General features: G+C 36.9%; 9 protein-coding genes across 9 annotated transcripts; 5 read left to right on the top strand and 4 right to left on the bottom strand.

The window, feature by feature from the left end:
- The first annotated feature begins 117 nt into the window (after positions 1-117).
- On the top strand, positions 118-1315 carry EV154DRAFT_455193 (uncharacterized protein). The gene is made up of 3 exons (XM_051597334.1): positions 118-281; positions 350-810; positions 871-1315. The coding sequence occupies exons 1-3, from the start codon at positions 272-274 to the stop codon at positions 1033-1035; spliced, it is 636 nt and encodes a 211-aa protein (XP_051463501.1). The 5' UTR covers positions 118-271; the 3' UTR covers positions 1036-1315.
- A 39-nt stretch (positions 1316-1354) lies between these two features.
- On the top strand, positions 1355-3001 carry EV154DRAFT_490445 (uncharacterized protein). The gene is made up of 4 exons (XM_051599420.1): positions 1355-1529; positions 1598-1912; positions 1974-2304; positions 2362-3001. Exons 1-4 carry the CDS (start codon positions 1436-1438, stop codon positions 2816-2818), a joined length of 1197 nt encoding a protein of 398 aa, XP_051463500.1. The 5' UTR covers positions 1355-1435; the 3' UTR covers positions 2819-3001.
- Positions 3002-5567: 2566 nt separating this feature from the next.
- EV154DRAFT_597913 (Cupredoxin) lies at positions 5568-6902 on the top strand. Its single transcript, XM_051607019.1, has one exon. The coding sequence runs from the start codon at positions 5727-5729 to the stop codon at positions 6837-6839; it is 1113 nt and encodes a 370-aa protein (XP_051463499.1). The 5' UTR covers positions 5568-5726; the 3' UTR covers positions 6840-6902.
- An 878-nt stretch (positions 6903-7780) lies between these two features.
- On the top strand, positions 7781-9910 carry EV154DRAFT_410360 (muts domain V-domain-containing protein; the record flags this gene model as incomplete). The annotated part of the gene is made up of 4 exons (XM_051595395.1): positions 7781-8082; positions 8149-8406; positions 8472-8604; positions 8681-9910. The coding sequence occupies 4 exons, from the start codon at positions 7781-7783 to the stop codon at positions 9908-9910; spliced, it is 1923 nt and encodes a 640-aa protein (XP_051463498.1).
- A 139-nt stretch (positions 9911-10049) lies between these two features.
- On the bottom strand, positions 10050-11503 carry EV154DRAFT_116493 (40S ribosomal protein S3). The gene is made up of 3 exons (XM_051593927.1): positions 11300-11503; positions 10850-10956; positions 10050-10780 (listed from the first exon to the last, which is right to left on the bottom strand). The coding sequence occupies exons 1-3, from the start codon at positions 11336-11338 to the stop codon at positions 10189-10191; spliced, it is 738 nt and encodes a 245-aa protein (XP_051463497.1). The 5' UTR covers positions 11339-11503; the 3' UTR covers positions 10050-10188.
- Positions 11504-12693: 1190 nt separating this feature from the next.
- EV154DRAFT_490420 (uncharacterized protein) lies at positions 12694-13632 on the bottom strand. The gene is made up of 2 exons (XM_051599419.1): positions 13233-13632; positions 12694-13175 (listed from the first exon to the last, which is right to left on the bottom strand). Exons 1-2 carry the CDS (start codon positions 13595-13597, stop codon positions 12866-12868), a joined length of 675 nt encoding a protein of 224 aa, XP_051463496.1. The 5' UTR covers positions 13598-13632; the 3' UTR covers positions 12694-12865.
- Positions 13633-13907: 275 nt separating this feature from the next.
- Positions 13908-15169, top strand: EV154DRAFT_433977 (CAP Gly-rich domain-containing protein). The gene is made up of 2 exons (XM_051596754.1): positions 13908-14158; positions 14229-15169. The coding sequence occupies exons 1-2, from the start codon at positions 13944-13946 to the stop codon at positions 15052-15054; spliced, it is 1041 nt and encodes a 346-aa protein (XP_051463495.1). The 5' UTR covers positions 13908-13943; the 3' UTR covers positions 15055-15169.
- A 643-nt stretch (positions 15170-15812) lies between these two features.
- EV154DRAFT_433974 (kinase-like domain-containing protein) lies at positions 15813-17588 on the bottom strand. Its single transcript, XM_051596753.1, has 4 exons — positions 17459-17588; positions 17143-17402; positions 16847-17072; positions 15813-16783 (listed from the first exon to the last, which is right to left on the bottom strand). The coding sequence occupies exons 1-4, from the start codon at positions 17544-17546 to the stop codon at positions 15876-15878; spliced, it is 1482 nt and encodes a 493-aa protein (XP_051463494.1). The 5' UTR covers positions 17547-17588; the 3' UTR covers positions 15813-15875.
- Positions 17589-18999, bottom strand: EV154DRAFT_546938 (mitochondrial carrier domain-containing protein). The gene is made up of 7 exons (XM_051604721.1): positions 18882-18999; positions 18703-18806; positions 18589-18641; positions 18450-18529; positions 18254-18390; positions 18077-18194; positions 17589-17999 (listed from the first exon to the last, which is right to left on the bottom strand). Exons 1-7 carry the CDS (start codon positions 18970-18972, stop codon positions 17680-17682), a joined length of 903 nt encoding a protein of 300 aa, XP_051463493.1. The 5' UTR covers positions 18973-18999; the 3' UTR covers positions 17589-17679.
- Between the last annotated feature and the right edge of the window lie 108 nt (positions 19000-19107).

Raw genomic sequence — 19107 nt, 5'->3', positions numbered from 1 at the left:
TAAACCAAACCAAAACATTAAACCTCCGAAAAGGGTTAGCAGAACGTCATGAGATTCCGACGAGCTAACATGTATTTTGCATAAAAAGATAAATGGGTAAAAAAAAAACGAGGATTTTGTAGACCGACATCACTCTCTATAAAAGAGCGACTTTTTATCCCATATTTTCTCTCTTTCAATTTAAAAAAAAAAAATCCCACCTTTTCCCCATAAAAAAGAGCTCATTTTGTTTGAAAAAGACAAAATACCCTTTATTTTTTTTTATATATACATGTTTAAAGGTAAACATTATTCATCTGTCTCAAATCGAACCGAAACTAACTTTTCGGGAATTTCTTCTATTTGACAGACTCTTTCACTTTCCAGGATACATTAACTCCAACCAAGCTCTTAATGAACCCTGCCACTGACTGGAACTTTAATACACCTGCTGTAAACGCATTTAACTCTTATATCAATGAGATTAATCCGTATGATAATCATCCATCTATTCTCAATCAAAAAACCCTCGACATCGATATGCTGCCTCGAAATCCACAATACGAAAGTCAACTTGAATCTCCTCATACCCCTCCACCTACAGACGCCCCACCCAAGAAACAGCGTAAAAAACTTCTGGAGAAAAACCGGGAAGCTGCTTATCGCTGCCGACAAAAGAAGAAGAAGTGGGTAAATGATCTTGAGGAACGATCTGAAAGTGTTGAACACAAGAACAGAGAACTTCAAGAACAAGTGGCTCGACTTCGGGATGAAAGTATTTATCTGCGTAATTTGCTTTTAACTCATGGTAATTGTGATTGTGATGTAGTGGTAAGTCTTGATATGTTAAATCTACAAAATAAAATCATGTTCTAATTCTATCTCTTATAGCAAACATACTTGCGTCGTACCTCTGAACAATTGACAAATTCCTGCCAAATGCCTGCCTTGGGCGGATCAGGATCTTCCGTGTCTGGTTCCGAGTCTTCCTATAACTCTTCAAAGCAATTCTATAACCCATCACCACCAACAATACGTCCCAACTATATGGCCTAGTTCTTCTTGTTCTCTATCTTTCTCTCTTTGCATACACTCACTTAAATTTAGGACTCTGTACTTATTTACAACCCACATTCATTATCATTATATATTATACTATTAACCACATTTTTGAATATTTGGGCATACTCTACGCTACTGAAAAAAAAACTACCCCTTCCATCTCCTTTTTTTTTTCGCTATTTGTTTATATATCTATCTTTATGCTTCGAAGTTTTATCTCCTTTTATTATTAATAAAATTCAAACAAAAATTACCTATTTTGGGCCTGTGAGAGAGATCCGTGGGGATAAACAATTTAATTGTGAAACCTTGAGCCATTTTAAAAAACAAAAAAAAACAAAAAGCAGGTTATCTTTTCTATATTTCTTTCTTTGCTTTAAAACCATTGTATTATATGATGACACGTATGCAAGTTGTTTATAGTGATGATGGACTTTTACATAATCCATTGAATGAGATCACTGGTGGTGAATTACAAGCTTATGTTGGTAAAATAGAAAATAAAAACAAATCAATATTACGCCCTCATTTAAAAAAGCTAAACCATTTTAAAAAGAATCACCCAAAAGGTTGGTCTCAATCAAGAATTTCATTGATAAACAACCAGAGTTCCAAGTGGTTGATCCCAATGATTACTCATTAGGTCCTATTTTGGACGTTCACCGAAAAGATTACATTGAGTTCCTGCAGACCATCTATCACGATTGGGTCACGGAAGGCTTTCCCGCTGACGCTTGTCGAGTTGAAACGTTTGCTCATCCCTCTGTCGTCGGTAAAATTGACCCTGAAATTGTCAAGAAAAATGCATACTTGAAAGCAACCGGTAGATTGGGTTACTATACTTGTGACTTATCCGTCTGTTTTGTCAAAGGTTAGTATCCTTTTTTTTTTACTTTTAGTATATACGCGGCTAAACTTTTTTTTTAAAATAGACACTTGGCGCGCTACTTACGCGTCTGCACAAATTGCCATCTCAGCCGCTCACAGACTAACACTAGCCATTGCAAATGATGGCGATAGAGCTATTTATGCATTATGTAGACCACCAGGCCATCATTCATCGCATGAAATGGCTGCCGGCTATTGTTTCGTGAATAATGCTGCAGTCGTTACTCGCTTCCTTCAAAATTATACATTGGAGGATATGAACAAGGCCCAAAAACCATATGGTTTTGATCTCGAAGCCATTCGTAATAGAGACTTTAGTGTCGGTACTGCTACTGATAAGAAAAATATTCTTATTGTTGATATTGACTATCACCAGTAAGTGTCATTTAATTTCAAGCAATATGTTTCTGACTTTAATTTGCTTTGCAATAGTGGTAATGGTACACAGGATATCTTTTATGATGACCCATCAGTTTTTTATACCTCGCTCCATGGTAGTCCTGACTACCCTTATTTTACTGGATCTGCCGAGGAAACCGGCCGAGGTGAAGGTGTTGGATTCAATTTAAATGTACCTTTGGATCCTAAGACCACAACTGATGAGATCTATCTCGATAAGCTGCAAGGTGTTTTGAATAATACAAATGTTGTCCAGTTTAATGCCGATATCGTAGTTGTTTCTATGGGACTGGATACATGGCATGAAGATCCTATAGCCGGTATGAAGGGATTGCAAGACATTGATACATACAAGAAGATGGGCAGCCTGATCAAGACTTGCCAAGGTTCCAAGAACCGTCCTGTCTTATTTGTTCAAGAAGGTGGTTATACAATCGAGAAGTTGGGCGATTTGGCCGGTAGTGTTTTACAAGGTTATCTTTGTACATAGCTTAGCCTCTTCCATAAATAAACATGGTGTCATGTCAGTTTAGAGTATTTTCGCCTAGTCGCAAATGGCATGTTAATTTTTTTATAAAAAAAAAAAGGTCCCCTACACGTCATTTGAGGCTCACTAGATATGTACTATTGAACAGTCTAATGGTTTGACTCGGAGGCGCAGCAGCAAAGTGTGGTCCAGAGTCAGTAAAATAAGTGAGAGTGTACGTCGGCCACCTTACCGAGAGCTTTATAGTATAGACCCATATTAAGTTTTAAAATAAGAGTTTAACTTGATTAGTTAAAGTTGTTACATTTTTAAAAAAAAGTTCTACATAAGCTCTATTTTGACAGGTAAAGAAATTATATATGTAAGTATTTCTAGCTTTGTAGTTCTTTTAAAACCCAAGGCTATACAAAGATGCGAATAAGCTTGTGTACCCATTTCTGGACTGCTCTAATATACCTCCCGATTTCGAGCTGATATGTCGGCCGATCGTTTTTTTTTTTCAACCAAATTGCTGGCATACAAAGGTTTAATGAGTTGGGAGAATCGGGGTTACTTTATCGAGTTAAAATATATTTGTATTTTTGAAAGGCAGCATTGGTTCTTGAGTGTAACATTAATTTTTAAATAATTATTAAAAAATCGAAATGTACCCACACCTATAGGAGCTAGAAAAACAAGACAGAAAAGGGTTATTTAAAGATCATCAAAGAAGGCTCTACCGCAACAGCAACAATGAGCTAAAAAAGATAGTATATTTTTTTTTTTTTTTTTTTTGGCGGTTTTTACAAGAAACGATATATCGCGTCTAAACATTTACCGATAATAACAATAATAAAAATTGACGTGAATTTCCCAATGTTGAAAAAAACAAGGAAAAATGCAATGATGTAATCGAGAAGATAAGAATGGTGTGATAATCAACCTAATTATCCTTCTGAAACCTTGCCAAAGATCTTGCTCATCGAAAAACTTAAGAATTGTCCCCACAAGACGGTAAAAAATAAAGAAATAAACATTTCGGCAATGCCGAGATACATATAATGACGAAACAACAGTTTACACAACCTGATTAATAAAGAAAGCTCCCCCTTTTCCCGTATAACCAACAACGAAATTCAATTTTACTAAAATAAGCTAGCAACAACATAAATGACGTTTTTTTATTAACAAAAGGAGAGAGCATGTGCGCATTGTTTCTTTTTTTTTCGAATATAGAATGCTTATTGATCTACATAAATCCAAAAAAAAACTTCTGAACATATTATAACGTGCTCCCTCAAACGCACTATAGTGGTAAATTATGTCATTTTTACTAAAAGCCATTTAAAAAAGAATGCATACGCGACTCAGGATTTGTTGACAGATAATCTAGAACTCAAGAGATGGGGGGAGGGTGGATGATAATTCCCCGGCATCCATCATCTTAGTAAACATCTTTTGTGTTCCCTGGCAACCCTACTTCCCAAGAATGGCCTTTTTTTAAACGCTTTGCCTCTTTCAAGAAAGATTTGCCATTGGTTCATAAAGCATTTACAGCGTGAATTGAACTATTTACATCTGTATCCAATTAAAAAAAGGTTGTACACTACAGGACGTCTATTTGTTTATCTACATAGAAATATACCAAGATTCAGCTATATTTAAAAATTTCAATATATATTGTACGTGTACGTGCACACATGTTATTGATGTTATTTGCTGGGGAAAAGTAAAAAGTTTCGGATTCATATAATGCCATAAGCAGTTATAAAAAGTTCCAGAAAATTTTTTTTTTCTATTTTATCCTTTTACGGTTTCCAGGTAAGCCGTAATGCATTTCCCCTGCTTAGTTCGCATCATCTAAAAAAAGAAAATATGAATGGTATAAAGAGAAGATAAAAAGCCTGTGATCAATAGATAAATCTACTAACGTGATCAAATGTGTGCTTCTACATACGTTTCTTTTGTTCATTTCGTAATGGCCTCAGAATATGTGGGCCCCGCTAATACTTTTTCAGATCCGATCATTATGAGTGAAATCTCATAACGATGGGCGGCAGAAGAAGTATTTGATTCCAATTGATGGAGCGCCAATTAGCCGAATTAACACCCCTCTTTCCCTTCTTCCTTTTACAGCGTTTTATGAGATTGAATTGAAATGGTTTCTCATGGTTACAAGCACGGTTTTTATATACTAAAGCTGCAAGAAGAATATCAAGTAGCCTCATTATGCAGAATCAACATGTAAAATGTGTGTGTATTACAAAAAAAAAAAAAAAAAAAAAAAAAAATAGCACTCAGATCGAATGTTGATTTGACGCCTTCCGGGCCCACCCCCATTGTAAAAACTCTCATCTAGAAATACCAGAATCTTATGGATGAATATTATACCTTGCCTTTATTTTCTCCCGGGAATGACGTACTGGTATTTCTTTTAGTGATAATGTTCAATTTCATGGAGGGAAAGAATATGTATTGATATGAGAAGAAAACAGAAAGAAAGATCTTTCTCATACTGCAATTGTTAATTTTTTTAGACTACATTGGTCCTTGGTCAATGGATCAGCGGAAAAAAAAATGCCACTTCTCTGTCCGACTATAGAAAGAAAGAAATGTTTGGCTGTAATATAATATCCGATGTCTGTAAGATAATAATAAAGATTTCCTTTATTTTAATACATTAATTGCTATATGGTATTTATATGCTTTACAGTAATTACTAAAATTGTTTTGTATTATATATATAAATATATGATTTTATAATTTAGAACTTGGCATAATTGCTAGACAGGTTAGTGATACACAATTGACAAGAAGAGTTTACTGCGCTCGCACAGTGTCTTTTGTGACGTGCTTATTTTCCAGAAAAAAAAAATCATGCCATTGTGGTTTTTTATCCCACTTACTGTGCTATCTACAGTTACAATAATAAATGAAGCTGTGTATTGTTATAGCATGCATGTGTTTATGGAAATGTCTCTTTGCGGCACCACTGAATAATAACGGCACAATTCGACATTACTATATTGCAGCACAGGAGGAAGTTTGGGATTATGCACCCATGCATTGGGACAATGTGCGAGATCAACCTTTGACCAAGGCACCGTCTTCTTTATATACTGTCCACCGAAAGAACCGGCGTATTGGATCTGTCTATCATAAAGCGTTTTATCGTCAATACCGTGATGATTCGTTCAAAGTTCCCATTGCGCATGATAGTGTATTAGGCAATTTGGGGCCTATTATTCGGGCAGAAGAGGGCGATCAGATCCATATCACCTTTTATAATCGAGCCAGTTACCCTCACTCATTACATCCTCATACCACAAATAGCACAGGTCCGTTACCAGGACAATACGTACAACCAGGAGAAAAATATCGGTATGTCTGGGACATACCGTCAGATTACCCTTTCCCTCAGAACCAATCCTCAGTGGTCTGGACATATGTCTCCAAATCCTCGCCTGTGGGTGATGTCAATGCTGGCTTATTAGGTTTGGTCATCATCTATGAAAAGGGAACTTTGGAATTACCATCTCCGGGTTCCATGTTTCAAAAGCCCAAGCATATTGATCGGGAAGTGTTCACCATCATGACCAACACGGATGAATCGAAATCGACTTATTTTACAGAATCCGGACATCGTGTAGGACTTAGTGTGGATCGCATGAAGGAGTTGGAACGAACCGATCCCTTATTTAAAGAATCGAATCGAATGTACCATATTAATGGCTACGTGTACAATAATAATAAGAATATCGAACTCGTGTATGGATCCCATGTACGATGGTACATTATATCCTTTGGTGTCTCTGATGAGGATGTGCATACTGCTCATTGGCACGGTGCTACCATGCTATTTCACGGACACCGTGTTGACGTGGTGGACTTGACTCCTATTAGTTTTGAAGTCGTCGATATGATTCCTGATAACGAAGGTCAATGGTTATTTCATTGTCACGTTGCTTCTCATTTCGAATCGGGTATGAGTGCTTTTTATCAAGTCGAAAAAGTAGTGTATACCGGCGATGAAGGGTGGGAATAGAAAAACACAAAAAAAAAAAAAAAAAAAAAATGAATGAAATAAATTTTTTTTTGACGTGCGTGTATATATTCTTTCTCTTTCTCTCATTACACTTTAAAATGAAACGTCAAGCTTCGATAAGTTCTTTCTTTACAAAGAAATCTACAGAAAAAAAATTCAAGGCTATGACACCAACTGAGTCTTCTGTTGGATCCTCGCCTGAATTACTGGAAGGACCTTCGACAATAGAAGAGCCTTCAACCGTAACAGAATCCTCCATTTCAGTCGAAGCATCCATGACAGCACCACGCACAAACACAACATTATCCCAAGACAACATAAAAGACCTCCATGTCCAATTTCAAAAGAAATTTGGCGCGCTTGATCAAGAACGTCTTGAAAAACGCAAACATGTTGACACAGTCATGACAAACCCAACCGCACAAAAGTTCACTCCCTTGGAAGCTCAAGTCGTGGATTTGAAAGCGAAATACCCAGACTGTCTTTTACTCATAGAAGTAGGATACAAGTTTCGTTTCTTTGGCGAAGATGCTTTGATCGCTTCTCGTGTATTGCGTATTGCTCATTTTATTGACCGTAATTTCGATGTGGCGAGTTTCCCTGTACATCGATTAGACGTACATGTCAACAGGTAAAAGAGAAACAAGATTAGCAGATGTTCCTTTACCAACAGCTTTTTTATTACTAATTTCAATCTTTATCATAGGTTAGTCAATGCTGGACATAAAGTGGGAATCGTACGTCAGACAGAAACAGCTGCATTAAAAGCAGTAGGGTCCAACCGTGGCGCGCCCTTTGAGCGTAAATTAACTCAATTGATTACAAAGGGAACCATGGTTGATGCCATGATAACAGATAATGAAAAGGATCCAAGCTATCTCATGTGTCTTGTAGAAGAGAAACAAGGCGGAAATGGACCAGACGATCGAGTGTATACGGGCATGATGGCAGTCCAACTTTCTACTGGCCATGTCATTTATGACGCATTTCAGGATACATTTATGCGAAGCGAGTTAGAAACAAGATTGTTACATATTGAACCTAGTGAGATGTTAATAGCAGACAATGTGACGCGTCCTACTGAGAAACTTGTATCCCATTTAAATACATTTGGTGAAGTGCGGATTGAAAGAATGGATAACATGTTTTCCAATGATTACAATTCGGCATTGACATTTGTATCGGATTTTTATGCTTCCACATCTCTTTTACCCACAATTGTCGAATTACCGGATATTATCATGTAAGTATTTTATACTTTGGAGGGAAATTTGTAATTAAGCCCGGCTTAATTTTTTTTTTCTTTTAGAAAAACATTGGCTTGTTTGATTCGGTACCTGGATGAATTCAAGTTATCAAGTATCTTGAAAAATACAACATTTAGTCATTTTATATCCGAAAGCCACATGTTATTAAACGCCAATACATTGGTCAACCTTGAGATCTACAAAAATAGTACCAATGGCAAGGAACAAGGATCGCTATTTAGTATCTTGAACCATACGAGTACGAAATTCGGTCAACGATTATTAAGACGATGGGTGGGCAGACCTTTGCTAAATGTCGAGTAAAGTATTTTCCAAGGTATTCATCAGTTTCATTTCCATTAACATTTGCCTGTGAATGAAATAGGAGATTAAACCAACGCATTGATGCGGTCGAAGAAATCATCAGTACAGAACTAGTTCAAAAGAACCGTCTAGTCACACTATTAAAGAAATTACCAGATATTGAAAAAGGTTTATGTCGTATCCATTACGGAAAGGTAAGAAACAATACAAGTTTTTTTTTTTTTTTTTAAAAAAAAAAAAATTGCTTTTGAAAAGTCAATACATCTTTAGGCTTCACCCAAAGAACTTGTTGAAGTCTTGAACGCATTTTATAAGATTTCATCCTCCTTCTCTTCAAACGAACCACGATTTAAGTCCGACTTGCTGAACACACTCCTCGATATTTTACCCACCATCCATACCGATGTCCAAGAATACTTGGAAGCTATTCATCCTGATGTAGAAAATAAGGCAGATTTCTTTCGATCCGAAGCACAATGGCCCGAGATACCGAAACAAAAGAACAATATAAAGTACATTGAAGCCTTGCTACAGGATCATTTGACCGAATTGAAACAATCCACGGGCATATCCAATTTAAAATATGTGACAGTAGCAGGCATTGAATACTTGATAGAAGTGCCTAGCAAAGTAAAAGTACCCAATCAATGGCTCAAGATCAGTAATACCAAATTAGTGTCTCGATACCACGATAAATACATTCTTCAGCAATTGAAAGAACGTGATCAACATCGAGAGTTATTAAGTATGGAAGCAGAAAAATCATATACGCAATTTTTGGTGGACATTTCTGCGAAATATCAAGATTTTCGTCAAGTGGTATCTAGTTTAGCACAACTGGATTGTCTTTTATCCTTGTCCATCACATCCAGTCAGTCGAATTATTGTAAGCCCATCTTTGCATCCACAATAGACGTGAAGGACAGTCGACACCCGATCATCGAGCGCAAGGAAAGTAATTATGTACCCAACGACATTCAATTCACAGAGACACAACGAGCCATGGTTTTGACAGGTCCCAATATGGGAGGTAAAAGTTCTTACGTGCGTCAGATCGCCTCCATCTGCATCATGGGACAACTCGGATCCTATGTACCTGCCAAATCTGCCCGTCTCAGTATCTTGGATGCAGTGTATACACGCATGGGTGCGTCAGATAATATGATGCGAGGCGAAAGTACATTTATGGTGGAACTGCATGAGACGTCTGATATCATGAAGCATGCTACAGAGAGATCGCTGGTGATCCTGGATGAATTGGGAAGGGGAACGAGTACGCATGATGGACAGGCCATTGCTTATGCAGTGTTGGATTATTTCATCACGCGCATAAGAGCCATGACATTGTTTGTTACACATTATCCATGCATTGGGCAGTTGGAGACGGAATATCCACATAACGTCAGGAATTGTTATATGAGTTACTTGGAGCAGGATGAATCGAATATTGTGTTTTTGTACAAGTTGGTGGATGGTATAGCTCAGGACAGTTATGGGTAAAATATACGTACACATTTTTTAAAAAAAAAATTTAAAAGAACTAAAAAATAATATGTGTAGAATGAATGTAGCGAGACTGGCGCATATCCCACCTGTTGTGATTGAAAGGGCCAAGGCAAAATCAGCGCAAATACAAGAACAAATGCAGCAACGTGAACGAGAGATTGCGATGATGAAAAAACTGAAGAGAGTATCAAGAGAATAAATATAACTTTTTTTTTATTGTATCAAAAAAAAAAGGGATGGTTTATATGTTAAATTGAAAAAAAAGAAGAGATTTAAGCTTCAACAGGTTCAGCAGTAGCGGCAACAACGGGAGCAGCGGGTCTGAAGTCTTGAGCAGAGGGCTCTTCAATTCTGGCATCTTCCTTGGGTTCAAGGATGGTGACGATATCGGGAAGAGAGAGCTTGGGACCGTTACGACCAGTAGGATCGTTATCCAACATGATCTTGACCTTGATACCCAAAACACCTTGACGCAAGTCAACGTGACGAACGGCAGTGGTGATGTATTCACGAGCGGGGTTACCGGAGTGGATCATGAAACCGTCAGCGAACTTCATGGCCTTGGCACGAGCAGCACGAACCTTACCGGAAACGACAACTTCACAACCCTTGGCACCGGACTCCATAACGAAACGGACGACACCATAACAAGCACGACGAACAGCTAAACCGTTGAGGAGCTTGAACTTGACAGACTCACATTGAGCAATGGCACAGAGACCACGGTTTTGGACACGCTCAGCGTAAAGTTCAACAGCGTTCTCGGGGAACTTGAAACGCTTTTGGACAAGAGTGGTCAATTCACGAATACGGCGACCCTTCTCACCAAGAACGTTTTGGGTGTGGGTAGCACGGATGATGATTCTAAGCGGATAAACAACCTTATTTAGTCACTTCTTCTCTTTTTTTTTTTTATTGACAAATCAAACTTACTCAGTACGGGCAGGAGTGACACGGACTTCAACACCGGCATAACCATCTTCGGCGAGTTCACGAGTGAAGAACTCGTTAAGTTCAGCGTAGAAGACACCGTCAGCGACCTAATGAAAAAGTGAAGGGATTAATCTCTGTCATTTGAAAAAAAGTTTTTTTTTTTTTTGGGTATTCTCTACTTACGAACTATGAATAAGAAAAAGCGCAAATAGAAATAGAGTTGATTAGTAACAAGTTGGGAGTTATGGTTTCGACATGATGTGGGTTGAAATGTGTGCGGGAGGGAGGGATGGGTAGGTGGAGACATTCTCGCAATAATAATAAAAAAAAAAGTCTCCCCTCTTCCCTCTTATATTTTTCCATCCATCCATTTGTTGGTTCCATATAATCGATCTTTCCCTCCTCTCATCCATTTCATCCACATCATTTCTTTAGGAAATTGTTATTTACTTTTCTCTTCTTGGAGATTTGTTGAGCAGCAGCTGACATGATTATTGAAAGAGGGGGAATCTACAACTTTTGCTCTTTGCTTCCCATCCATATCTTTCCTCTCCTCGCCCCCCACCCCCCACACATCCTAAAAATTATCTGTTTCTCTCTAAGGCGGGGCAACATTTTCCGGACCGAACATAATTGAAACAGCGACACCTAGCAACATGATTTTTTTTTTTATAAAATGCATTAAAAATATGTTGTTGCCATAGTAACGAATGGAAATGCATTTGGGAGATGAGATATTGATTCACATCTCGGATAACGATGTATTTAACTTTTTACTCCTTTTGATAATTCTCCCTTCTCCTCCTTGACAGACTTATGTTAGCGGTACAATGAGAGGCGAAGCAGCTGTGACAGGCCCCTTCTTATCGAAGATGCTACTCCTTTTGATGATTTCATTGTGTTGAATATACACTTTTTGTTTAAGCTTTTTGTTATCGATTTTTTTTTTTTAAATTGATTTTGCAGATCATCATACATTCCTTGTGGGAAGTTCGTCAATTGATTGATCCTGTACAGACTCTGACGATTCTTAATTGCCGTGTCGTCTGCTTAAATTGAAAAAAAAAGGTCTGTTTATCCTGTTCAGGCTTGATTGTTTAAATACTTTTATTGAGTGACCAATCACTTTAGTTTTTTAATGTTTCACAAATGATCTGTGAAAAATCTTAATGATTGTGTTTAATTATAGAAAAACGAACTAAGGCTCATGATTTTGAAGAAAACAAAAATCAGATCCCTCAGCACGAAAACATCATTCTAGTTTATCTCTCAAGTTAAGCTCAAGGGGCCTGTTATATAAGTAACAAAAGAGGGAATGTTTTAGGCGAGAAAGAAGGTATAATTTTAAATAATCAAGAAACTGAAACAAAAAAAAAGATAGGCGGAGAATTTGCAACAAACAACAACTCGAAAGGGGGGGGGGGTAAGTGTGTGTGAATCTCAGAAGATTCACTCGAGCCGGAATGTTTTAAAAGAACGCTATAGTTTTTTAATTATATTTTTTTTATTATTTTTATTGTGTTTTAGGGGGGTGGGAGAGAAAGAGGGGGAAAAACCAGATTTGGATTTTTTTGGTTAGTTGTTTGGCTATTTGAGGGGATTTGGTATCAGTGGATTAAAACTAAGAAAAAAAAATAATGTACAGAAAAAATTGAAACACCCTTAAACATATAATCGGGTGATCTAAAGAGGAAAAAAGGAAACAAAATTGGTGGTGGAGGAGGAGGAGAGAGAGCAAAACAAGAAACAAAAAAGAAAATATGGTACAAAAGTGTGTGTGTGTGTGTGTGTATGTGTGTAGTGTGTGTAGTGTGTGTAGTTAGGGGAAGTGTGTGTGCGAAAAAAAAAAAAAAAAAAAAAAAAAAAAGAGATAGTATATCCATTCTCAGTGTGAAAAATATACAACAAGCAAAAGTGAGAGAGAGAGGATATGTGTTTGTGTACAAGAAAGTTGGGTATGATGCATCAATGAAAAGAATAAAACTATTTCCAAAAAAAAAAAAAAAAAAAGCGGGATTAAATCTTGAGCATTGATCTCAAACCACGTTGTATTTCGGAAAGATCCATTTCAAAATCATTCTTGAACTGGGGTTGAGGAGACAAAATGTTCATTAAATCTTTTGAATGTCTAGAAAGATCTTTCTTGATAAAGTCAACAGAAGAGAAGGCAGGAATCGGCAAGGCACTCGGAGCAGGTGCATTATTAAACGTCGGGCCAGCATACACTGTGCCTCTGAGGTCAATCACACTACTAGACCTACGTCTACTCTGCTGATTCTGCTGCTGCTGCTGCTGCTGATGCTGATGCTGATGCTGTTGTTCAATTCTTTAAGGGGAATATAAATACGTATACATATATTAAAAAAATATACAATGTATTTACCTCTTCTTAACTGGCACAGCAATAACAGCAGGATTCACTGATAAAGCCTTCTTACGTCTGTTATTCTTCTTTTTATCGAAATAACCACTAGACGAAGACGAGTCATCAGATTCAGAAGAAGCACCGGATAATAGTTCAATCTTCATAGACACTATTTCCTTTCGACGTTCGACTCTTCTGGCCTTGACCGGTAACACTGTCCTTCTCTGCTGTTGCGGTGTCGTAGGTGCTGATACACTGGTCTTTTTCAATACAGTAGAAACCTTTGGTTTATTGTTACTATTATTATTAGTGCTTCTTTTCTTTTGATTATATTGTTGTTGTTGTTGTTGTTGTTGTTGCGCTGGTGCTTTGTCAGTCTTCATCTTTAGCGAGATGGTCTTTTCAACAGAGCTGACATGAACTGTCTTGGCTTTAATAACATGAACACTTGACATTGATAAACGGAAATAATAAGAAAAAAAAAAAAAGGGTGAGAATAAAAATAAAAACAAAAAAAAGAAAGAAGAGAACGGAAAAAAAAAAAAAAAAAAAAAAAAAAAAAAGATTTTATTGGGGATGACTGGCCACGTTTGTCGGCGTTTTTGAGCAGCTCTTTGATCTCCTAATGTAAATTGTATTTTAACATGATTTTTTTTTTATTTTTATATTTTTTTCCCTTTTTTTTTTATATATTATTATTTCATTCTTGAGAAAAAACCCATTAAAAATATGTCAGTTCGGACATGGTCAGATTCAAGAAAACCCTCCTCATCAAGGTCAACACCCAATCTTCCACAGCAGTTGCATATTGGTGATAAAGTACAAGTCAATTCACATCATGGAACAATTAGATATATTGGCGAAACCAAGTTTAAACCTGGTACCTGGGCTGGTATTGAATTAGATATAGTGGGTTTAGGGAAGAACGATGGATCTGTTGATGGGTAAAAAATAAAGACTCTCTGCTTAAATATTCCACATGCAACACGTTTTTTTAATATTTTGTAAATGTAGTCATCGTTACTTTAATTGTCCACCCAACACTGGATTGTTTATCCTAGCCATCAAAGTCATCAAAGGGCAACAATTACACAACAGACCTTCTACACCTCATCGATCGAATTCAACTAAATTACAATCATCTCCTCCTATACGGCTATTACCTCCCTTACCGAAAAAGGTAATATTATCTCACCAAGACAATGAATTATCGTTACTCAAAAAGAGAATTGATGCGCTAGAATCAGAAAACAAGATTCTCAAGGACATCAATGCTTCTTCTTCCTCTCGTATTCTTTTTCTGGAACAAACCGTGATTGATGTAAAGAAAGCCGGTATGGATAGTATTGAAATATTAGAATCCATGGTTCAATCACATCAATCTCAATTAGCCGTTCAATCATCCACCATACACAACTTACAACTCGAACAAAATGACCTCAGACTAGCTGGACTAGAAGCCATTGAATCTTATGAATCTACCCTACAAGATTTACAAAACCACGAAATTAATGCATCCAGAAATCATCATCATCAAATCAAATTACTGTTACAGGATATCAATCTACTCGAAAACGTGCTCGAAAATAAAATGGAGAAACAGCTGGATCTGGTTAAATCTCTCAAACGAGAACGACAACTCAACTCTCGATTGGCTTCCGAGGTTAAATCTCTCAAATTTCAACTAAAAATAAATAACGATAACCGCTGGTCTTTTATGCGTTTGGACACTCCTATTGAAGAAGAAGAAGATTCATCCTGTGCTCTCTGTGAAAAACAAGGTCATGACCTGATTCACTGCAGTCTCATCGTAAACCATCAACCCTCTTGTCTGTCCTAATTCTACATACCTGTACATATTCCTTATTTTTAAAAAAAAAGAACCTTTCATAATACGCCCTTGTGTGTAACCTTTCTTATATTAATTACATTAAAAAAGTAACACGTATACATACATTTAGTTTTTTTTTTTTTCTTCTCACTCTTTAGCTTGTAATCTTAATACTACTATGCTGCATTGTCTTTTTAAAGATCATCACCACGCCTTATTTTAAGCTACCGAACTAAAACTATTGTTCTTGTGTGATCATCAATCAGGTTATGAAAAACCACGTGAGATATACTACTATACTAGTTTTTTTTTTTTTTTCATTGTGTCTGTTATTTATCATTCGTTATTACTTATGAACACAACCGTCATCATTAGTGGCAGGTCCCCCACTCTTTTGAAAATCACACAATAATGCCAATTATTTGACTGGAGTAACACATTGGTAACCACGATGTTTTTTTATTAAAAGGTGATCCGAGATTTAGGGTTTTGTGTCACTGCAGAAATTTTATTTTAACGAACCATTTTTTCGTTTTTGGCACAGACTCTTTCATGTGTTGTAAAAATAGATTATCCGAGCTTCTGTGTGTACGATACAGAAAGAGTTCTTTTTCTTTACTGCTTTGTGTGTGTGTACAAATCGATGCACAGATACTGAGTGACCCAATCGTAAAATGACGTGTTTACCCCCCTCCCTCTCATTGTATACATACATTCATATAACGTGATATCTATTAATAACGTAAATGGTTCCACTATGCTATGATTATATATATATATATATATATATATTTATATGTTTTATTTTAAAGCTACATATATAGTAATTTTTAAATTGGTTTACTATTATCAAGGACATCAGCTTTACGTTTTCTGGTCATGTAAACGGTATTGGAGTGGACAGAAGACAATGCTTCCTTATTCGCAGGACATGTGTCGTTGGGTAAACCACTTTCCTCATTGGGTATGAGCTTCTCATCGGGTGTGTCTACCGGATCGCTACTTTTATTTACAGCTGGTTCTTGATCATCCTTCTTTGCATTGTCATGATCACTATTATTTACAGGTGGTTCTTTATCATCATCAGGATTGACAACATTCTCCACCATAGGCGTCTCTTTATTAACATTCACTTTACAAAGGTTATCATCGTGACCAGTGTTGTCAACATCCATGTGGCTGATATGTACAGGCGGCTCTTCATCTTGAGCAGTCTCCGGTGGCATATTTTCAATATGCATGTTACTTGCACACGGTTCTACTGTTGTTTCAACAGCAGCAGCAGCAGCAGCAGCAGAAGCGTCATCATGGGACTGTGTTAGATGCTTAATACCATTGTATTCAATACGACGGTTTCCATCCAAAGAATGTTCGGATTTAAAGAGGATATTTTTTAACATGGTAGATCTTTCTTCAGCCATTTGTCTCTTTTTAGCAATAACGTCAGGACTCATCCAAGGAAATATACCATCGTATTCAATACCATGTCGAGCAGCCACGCGTCGAAAGAGTTCCTTGATATAATGGTACTCGGGCTTCCTCTTAAAGTCAAGATGTCTAGCATATCTTAGGAAATCGGCAAATTCAGGATCCAAACCACGACAAAGTTCAGTGACGGATCCTCGCTTCAAGCGGTAAATATCACTATAATCTCGTAAACTAGACCACGGTAATCCACCCTTTAAGAAACTAATTAAAAGGTATGCCATGGATTCAAGGTCATCTCTCCTTGATAATGCTTTATACATGCAAGTGTTAGTCCTTATATGGTTTAGAGAAATAAATAAAAAAAAAGACTTACTGTATCCTTTGTGGCTGTTGAGACTACAGTACCTTGAATTACCAATCAAGTCATGACCCGAATTCATATGAATATGATGATTGCTATCAGTCTTGATACGTTTAACCAAACCTAAATCCAACAAGTACAATGTCGATATATCACAATCCAAACCCATGGCGAAATTATCGGTTTTCAAATCTCGGTGTACATAACCACGTCCATGTAACGTACGTAAACGATCAATCTAATGAATTCGAAAAGAAGGCAAAAAAAAAATGAGGTCATTTTTCCGCCGCCTTTTTTAAAATTCTTACCATTTGATCTGCTAGAAGGAGAACGGTCTTTAAATCGACTTTTTTCTCTTGGAAGGTCTTTTTGATATGGTCATGTAAGGTGGTACCCACCAAAGTAAAAACAATATGCAGCGTAAGCATTCCCTCCTTGAAATAGTGAATAAGTTCTAGAAACCCAGGTTCGCCTTCCACAGCAATGAGCGCGTTTAATTCTCGTTTAGCTCGTGTATTGTAAGGCTCAATCTTGATTGCATAATACTCTCCGTAAAGTCGATCAAAGACTTTTTTTTTTATATTTGTTAATGTTGTCTGTTTCTTAACACGCTTTATTCTTTACCTTTGTAGACACTCCCGTAAGAGCCACTACCTAATTTCTCTTTTCTTTCGAACCGATTCTGGTAAACTACACCTTCATTATTACTCATGGTTGTGTCAGCAAAAATATAAGTGTAAATGTATAAAAAAGAAGAAAAAAGAAAAAAATGTCAAATAGCTGAGTTTTATGAGTACAATCTATATATAAGTGTATGTGTGTGTGTGTGGATGGATGCGAAATTTTTATAATTTGTTCATGGCTTCCATTGCCATTTCATAGGCGAAAAAGGTAGCTGCGTTTGCAGGGAAAGCTCTGACGAGGGTGGGACCAATACCATTGATAAAGGCCTTGGGACCCGAAGTCTTGTATAAAGTCTTGACAACTTGTCCAATAGATTTATAACGAAGATCGTTCTGGAAGTTACTCTTGATGACATCTTGAGGATAAGCAGGAATCCAAGCAGCAAAACCAGATAAACCACCAGCCATCAATAAATCAAACGTAGTTAATTGTCCATCAGGTCTCATGGATTGGAACATTCTCTTTAATCCCTCATACCCGACTATCGATTAAAGTTTAGTTTCATGTATATTCCCTCATATACCGATTATATATATAAAAAAAAAAGGCGCGTCTTACCGAAATAGGCGAAATAACTAGGTGTATCTCTCATCAATGTGATGCCCATACCACGATAAATACCCTTGAATCCTTGAGAACGCACAGTACGGATACCACAATCAATCACACCCTTAAACTATTACACACACATGTCAATTATCTCTCTCTCTCTCCTATTTTTTTGTTTAAACTTACAGCAGGCTCGAGTTTACCATTGGCACCCAAGACACCCTTAGGATCTTGTGTCTGCAACTTGACCTTTAAAAGCTCAATAGGACAATTCAAAAATGCCATGACAGAACCTGCCATTGAACCAGCTACACCAATCTCAACTGTTTTTGTATGTAAGTAAATCTATAAAGACATTTCCAAGAGCTTTCCCTGAACTTACAGATGGATAACACCTTCTTGTCATCTCCGTTTTGTAATAAACGTCTCGAATGACCGTTGGCCATAAACATGACGGCATTACTATTGCGCGTATTAGAATAACATAATTCCCTTCCCATCAAAAATATTCATCTTCTTACCAGAAACCAATACCAGCTAAAGGAGACATGACACCTCTATAAAGACCCTTTGCCTATAAAAAGAATGAATACTTTTTTTTGCTATTTAAATAGACAGAGGAAAATTGTACTTACACCTTCTTCCTTGACAAGTTTACGCACACAATCCATAGCACTGCTATAGATAGGAGGCGAAGGTTGTGTTTGTAAACGCACCTTGATCGTATCAGCAGGATGACCTTTATACACAAAAAAAAGTTTTTATATTGTGAGTTTTTATTTTTTCGGGAGAGAAAGAGCTTTTGTATCTTTACCGACAACGACTTGTGCCCAACCACCAATGGTACCAGCAATTAAGTCTTGTGCAAGCTTGGGAATAGCAGGCTTATGTTCTTGACTGGTCATTCTTGCTTATTATAATAAAGGAAAAAGAAAGCAAAGAAAAAAAAAAAAAAAAAGGGGCGGTCGAAAAAATTAAATAGAGTGGGAAAAAAAGTGACAGCGATTGGGTAAAGCAGTGGAGTTTGTATTCCAATGTGA

This window comes from Mucor mucedo (assembly GCF_025094135.1).
Source record: "Mucor mucedo strain NRRL 3635 chromosome Unknown EV154scaffold_2, whole genome shotgun sequence".
Taxonomy (NCBI): Eukaryota; Fungi; Mucoromycota; class Mucoromycetes; order Mucorales; family Mucoraceae; genus Mucor; species Mucor mucedo.
The sequence above is the reverse complement of the archived record's forward strand: the minus strand, read 5'-3'. Positions and strand labels throughout refer to the sequence as shown.

Coding starts and splice junctions, on each gene's coding strand:
- EV154DRAFT_455193 (XM_051597334.1), top strand. Junction 811..870: donor ATTGTGATTGTGATGTAGTG/GTAAGTCTTGAT, acceptor TATCTCTTATAG/CAAACATACTTGCGTCGTAC.
- EV154DRAFT_490445 (XM_051599420.1), top strand. CDS start 1,436: ATGATGACACGTATGCAAGTTGTTTATAGTGATGATGGACTTTTACAT. Junction 1,530..1,597: donor TGAATTACAAGCTTATGTTG/GTAAAATAGAAA, acceptor CATTTTAAAAAG/AATCACCCAAAAGGTTGGTC. Junction 1,913..1,973: donor ATCCGTCTGTTTTGTCAAAG/GTTAGTATCCTT, acceptor TTTTTAAAATAG/ACACTTGGCGCGCTACTTAC.
- EV154DRAFT_597913 (XM_051607019.1), top strand. CDS start 5,727: ATGAAGCTGTGTATTGTTATAGCATGCATGTGTTTATGGAAATGTCTC.
- EV154DRAFT_116493 (XM_051593927.1), bottom strand. CDS start 11,338: ATGTCAGCTGCTGCTCAACAAATCTCCAAGAAGAGAAAA. Junction 10,957..11,299: donor AAATCTCCAAGAAGAGAAAA/GTAAATAACAAT, acceptor CTTTTTCATTAG/GTCGCTGACGGTGTCTTCTA. Junction 10,781..10,849: donor GTCACTCCTGCCCGTACTGA/GTAAGTTTGATT, acceptor TTATCCGCTTAG/AATCATCATCCGTGCTACCC.
- EV154DRAFT_490420 (XM_051599419.1), bottom strand. CDS start 13,597: ATGAAGACTGACAAAGCACCAGCGCAACAACAACAACAACAACAACAA. Junction 13,176..13,232: donor GCTGTGCCAGTTAAGAAGAG/GTAAATACATTG, acceptor TTCCCCTTAAAG/AATTGAACAACAGCATCAGC.
- EV154DRAFT_433977 (XM_051596754.1), top strand. CDS start 13,944: ATGTCAGTTCGGACATGGTCAGATTCAAGAAAACCCTCCTCATCAAGG. Junction 14,159..14,228: donor AACGATGGATCTGTTGATGG/GTAAAAAATAAA, acceptor TTGTAAATGTAG/TCATCGTTACTTTAATTGTC.
- EV154DRAFT_433974 (XM_051596753.1), bottom strand. CDS start 17,546: ATGAGTAATAATGAAGGTGTAGTTTACCAGAATCGGTTCGAAAGAAAA. Junction 17,403..17,458: donor TTACGGGAGTGTCTACAAAG/GTAAAGAATAAA, acceptor TAAAAAAAAAAG/TCTTTGATCGACTTTACGGA. Junction 17,073..17,142: donor TCCTTCTAGCAGATCAAATG/GTAAGAATTTTA, acceptor CGAATTCATTAG/ATTGATCGTTTACGTACGTT.
- EV154DRAFT_546938 (XM_051604721.1), bottom strand. CDS start 18,972: ATGACCAGTCAAGAACATAAGCCTGCTATTCCCAAGCTTGCACAAGAC. Junction 18,195..18,253: donor ATGGTAAACTCGAGCCTGCT/GTAAGTTTAAAC, acceptor TGTGTGTAATAG/TTTAAGGGTGTGATTGATTG. Junction 18,000..18,076: donor TAGTTATTTCGCCTATTTCG/GTAAGACGCGCC, acceptor TTTAATCGATAG/TCGGGTATGAGGGATTAAAG.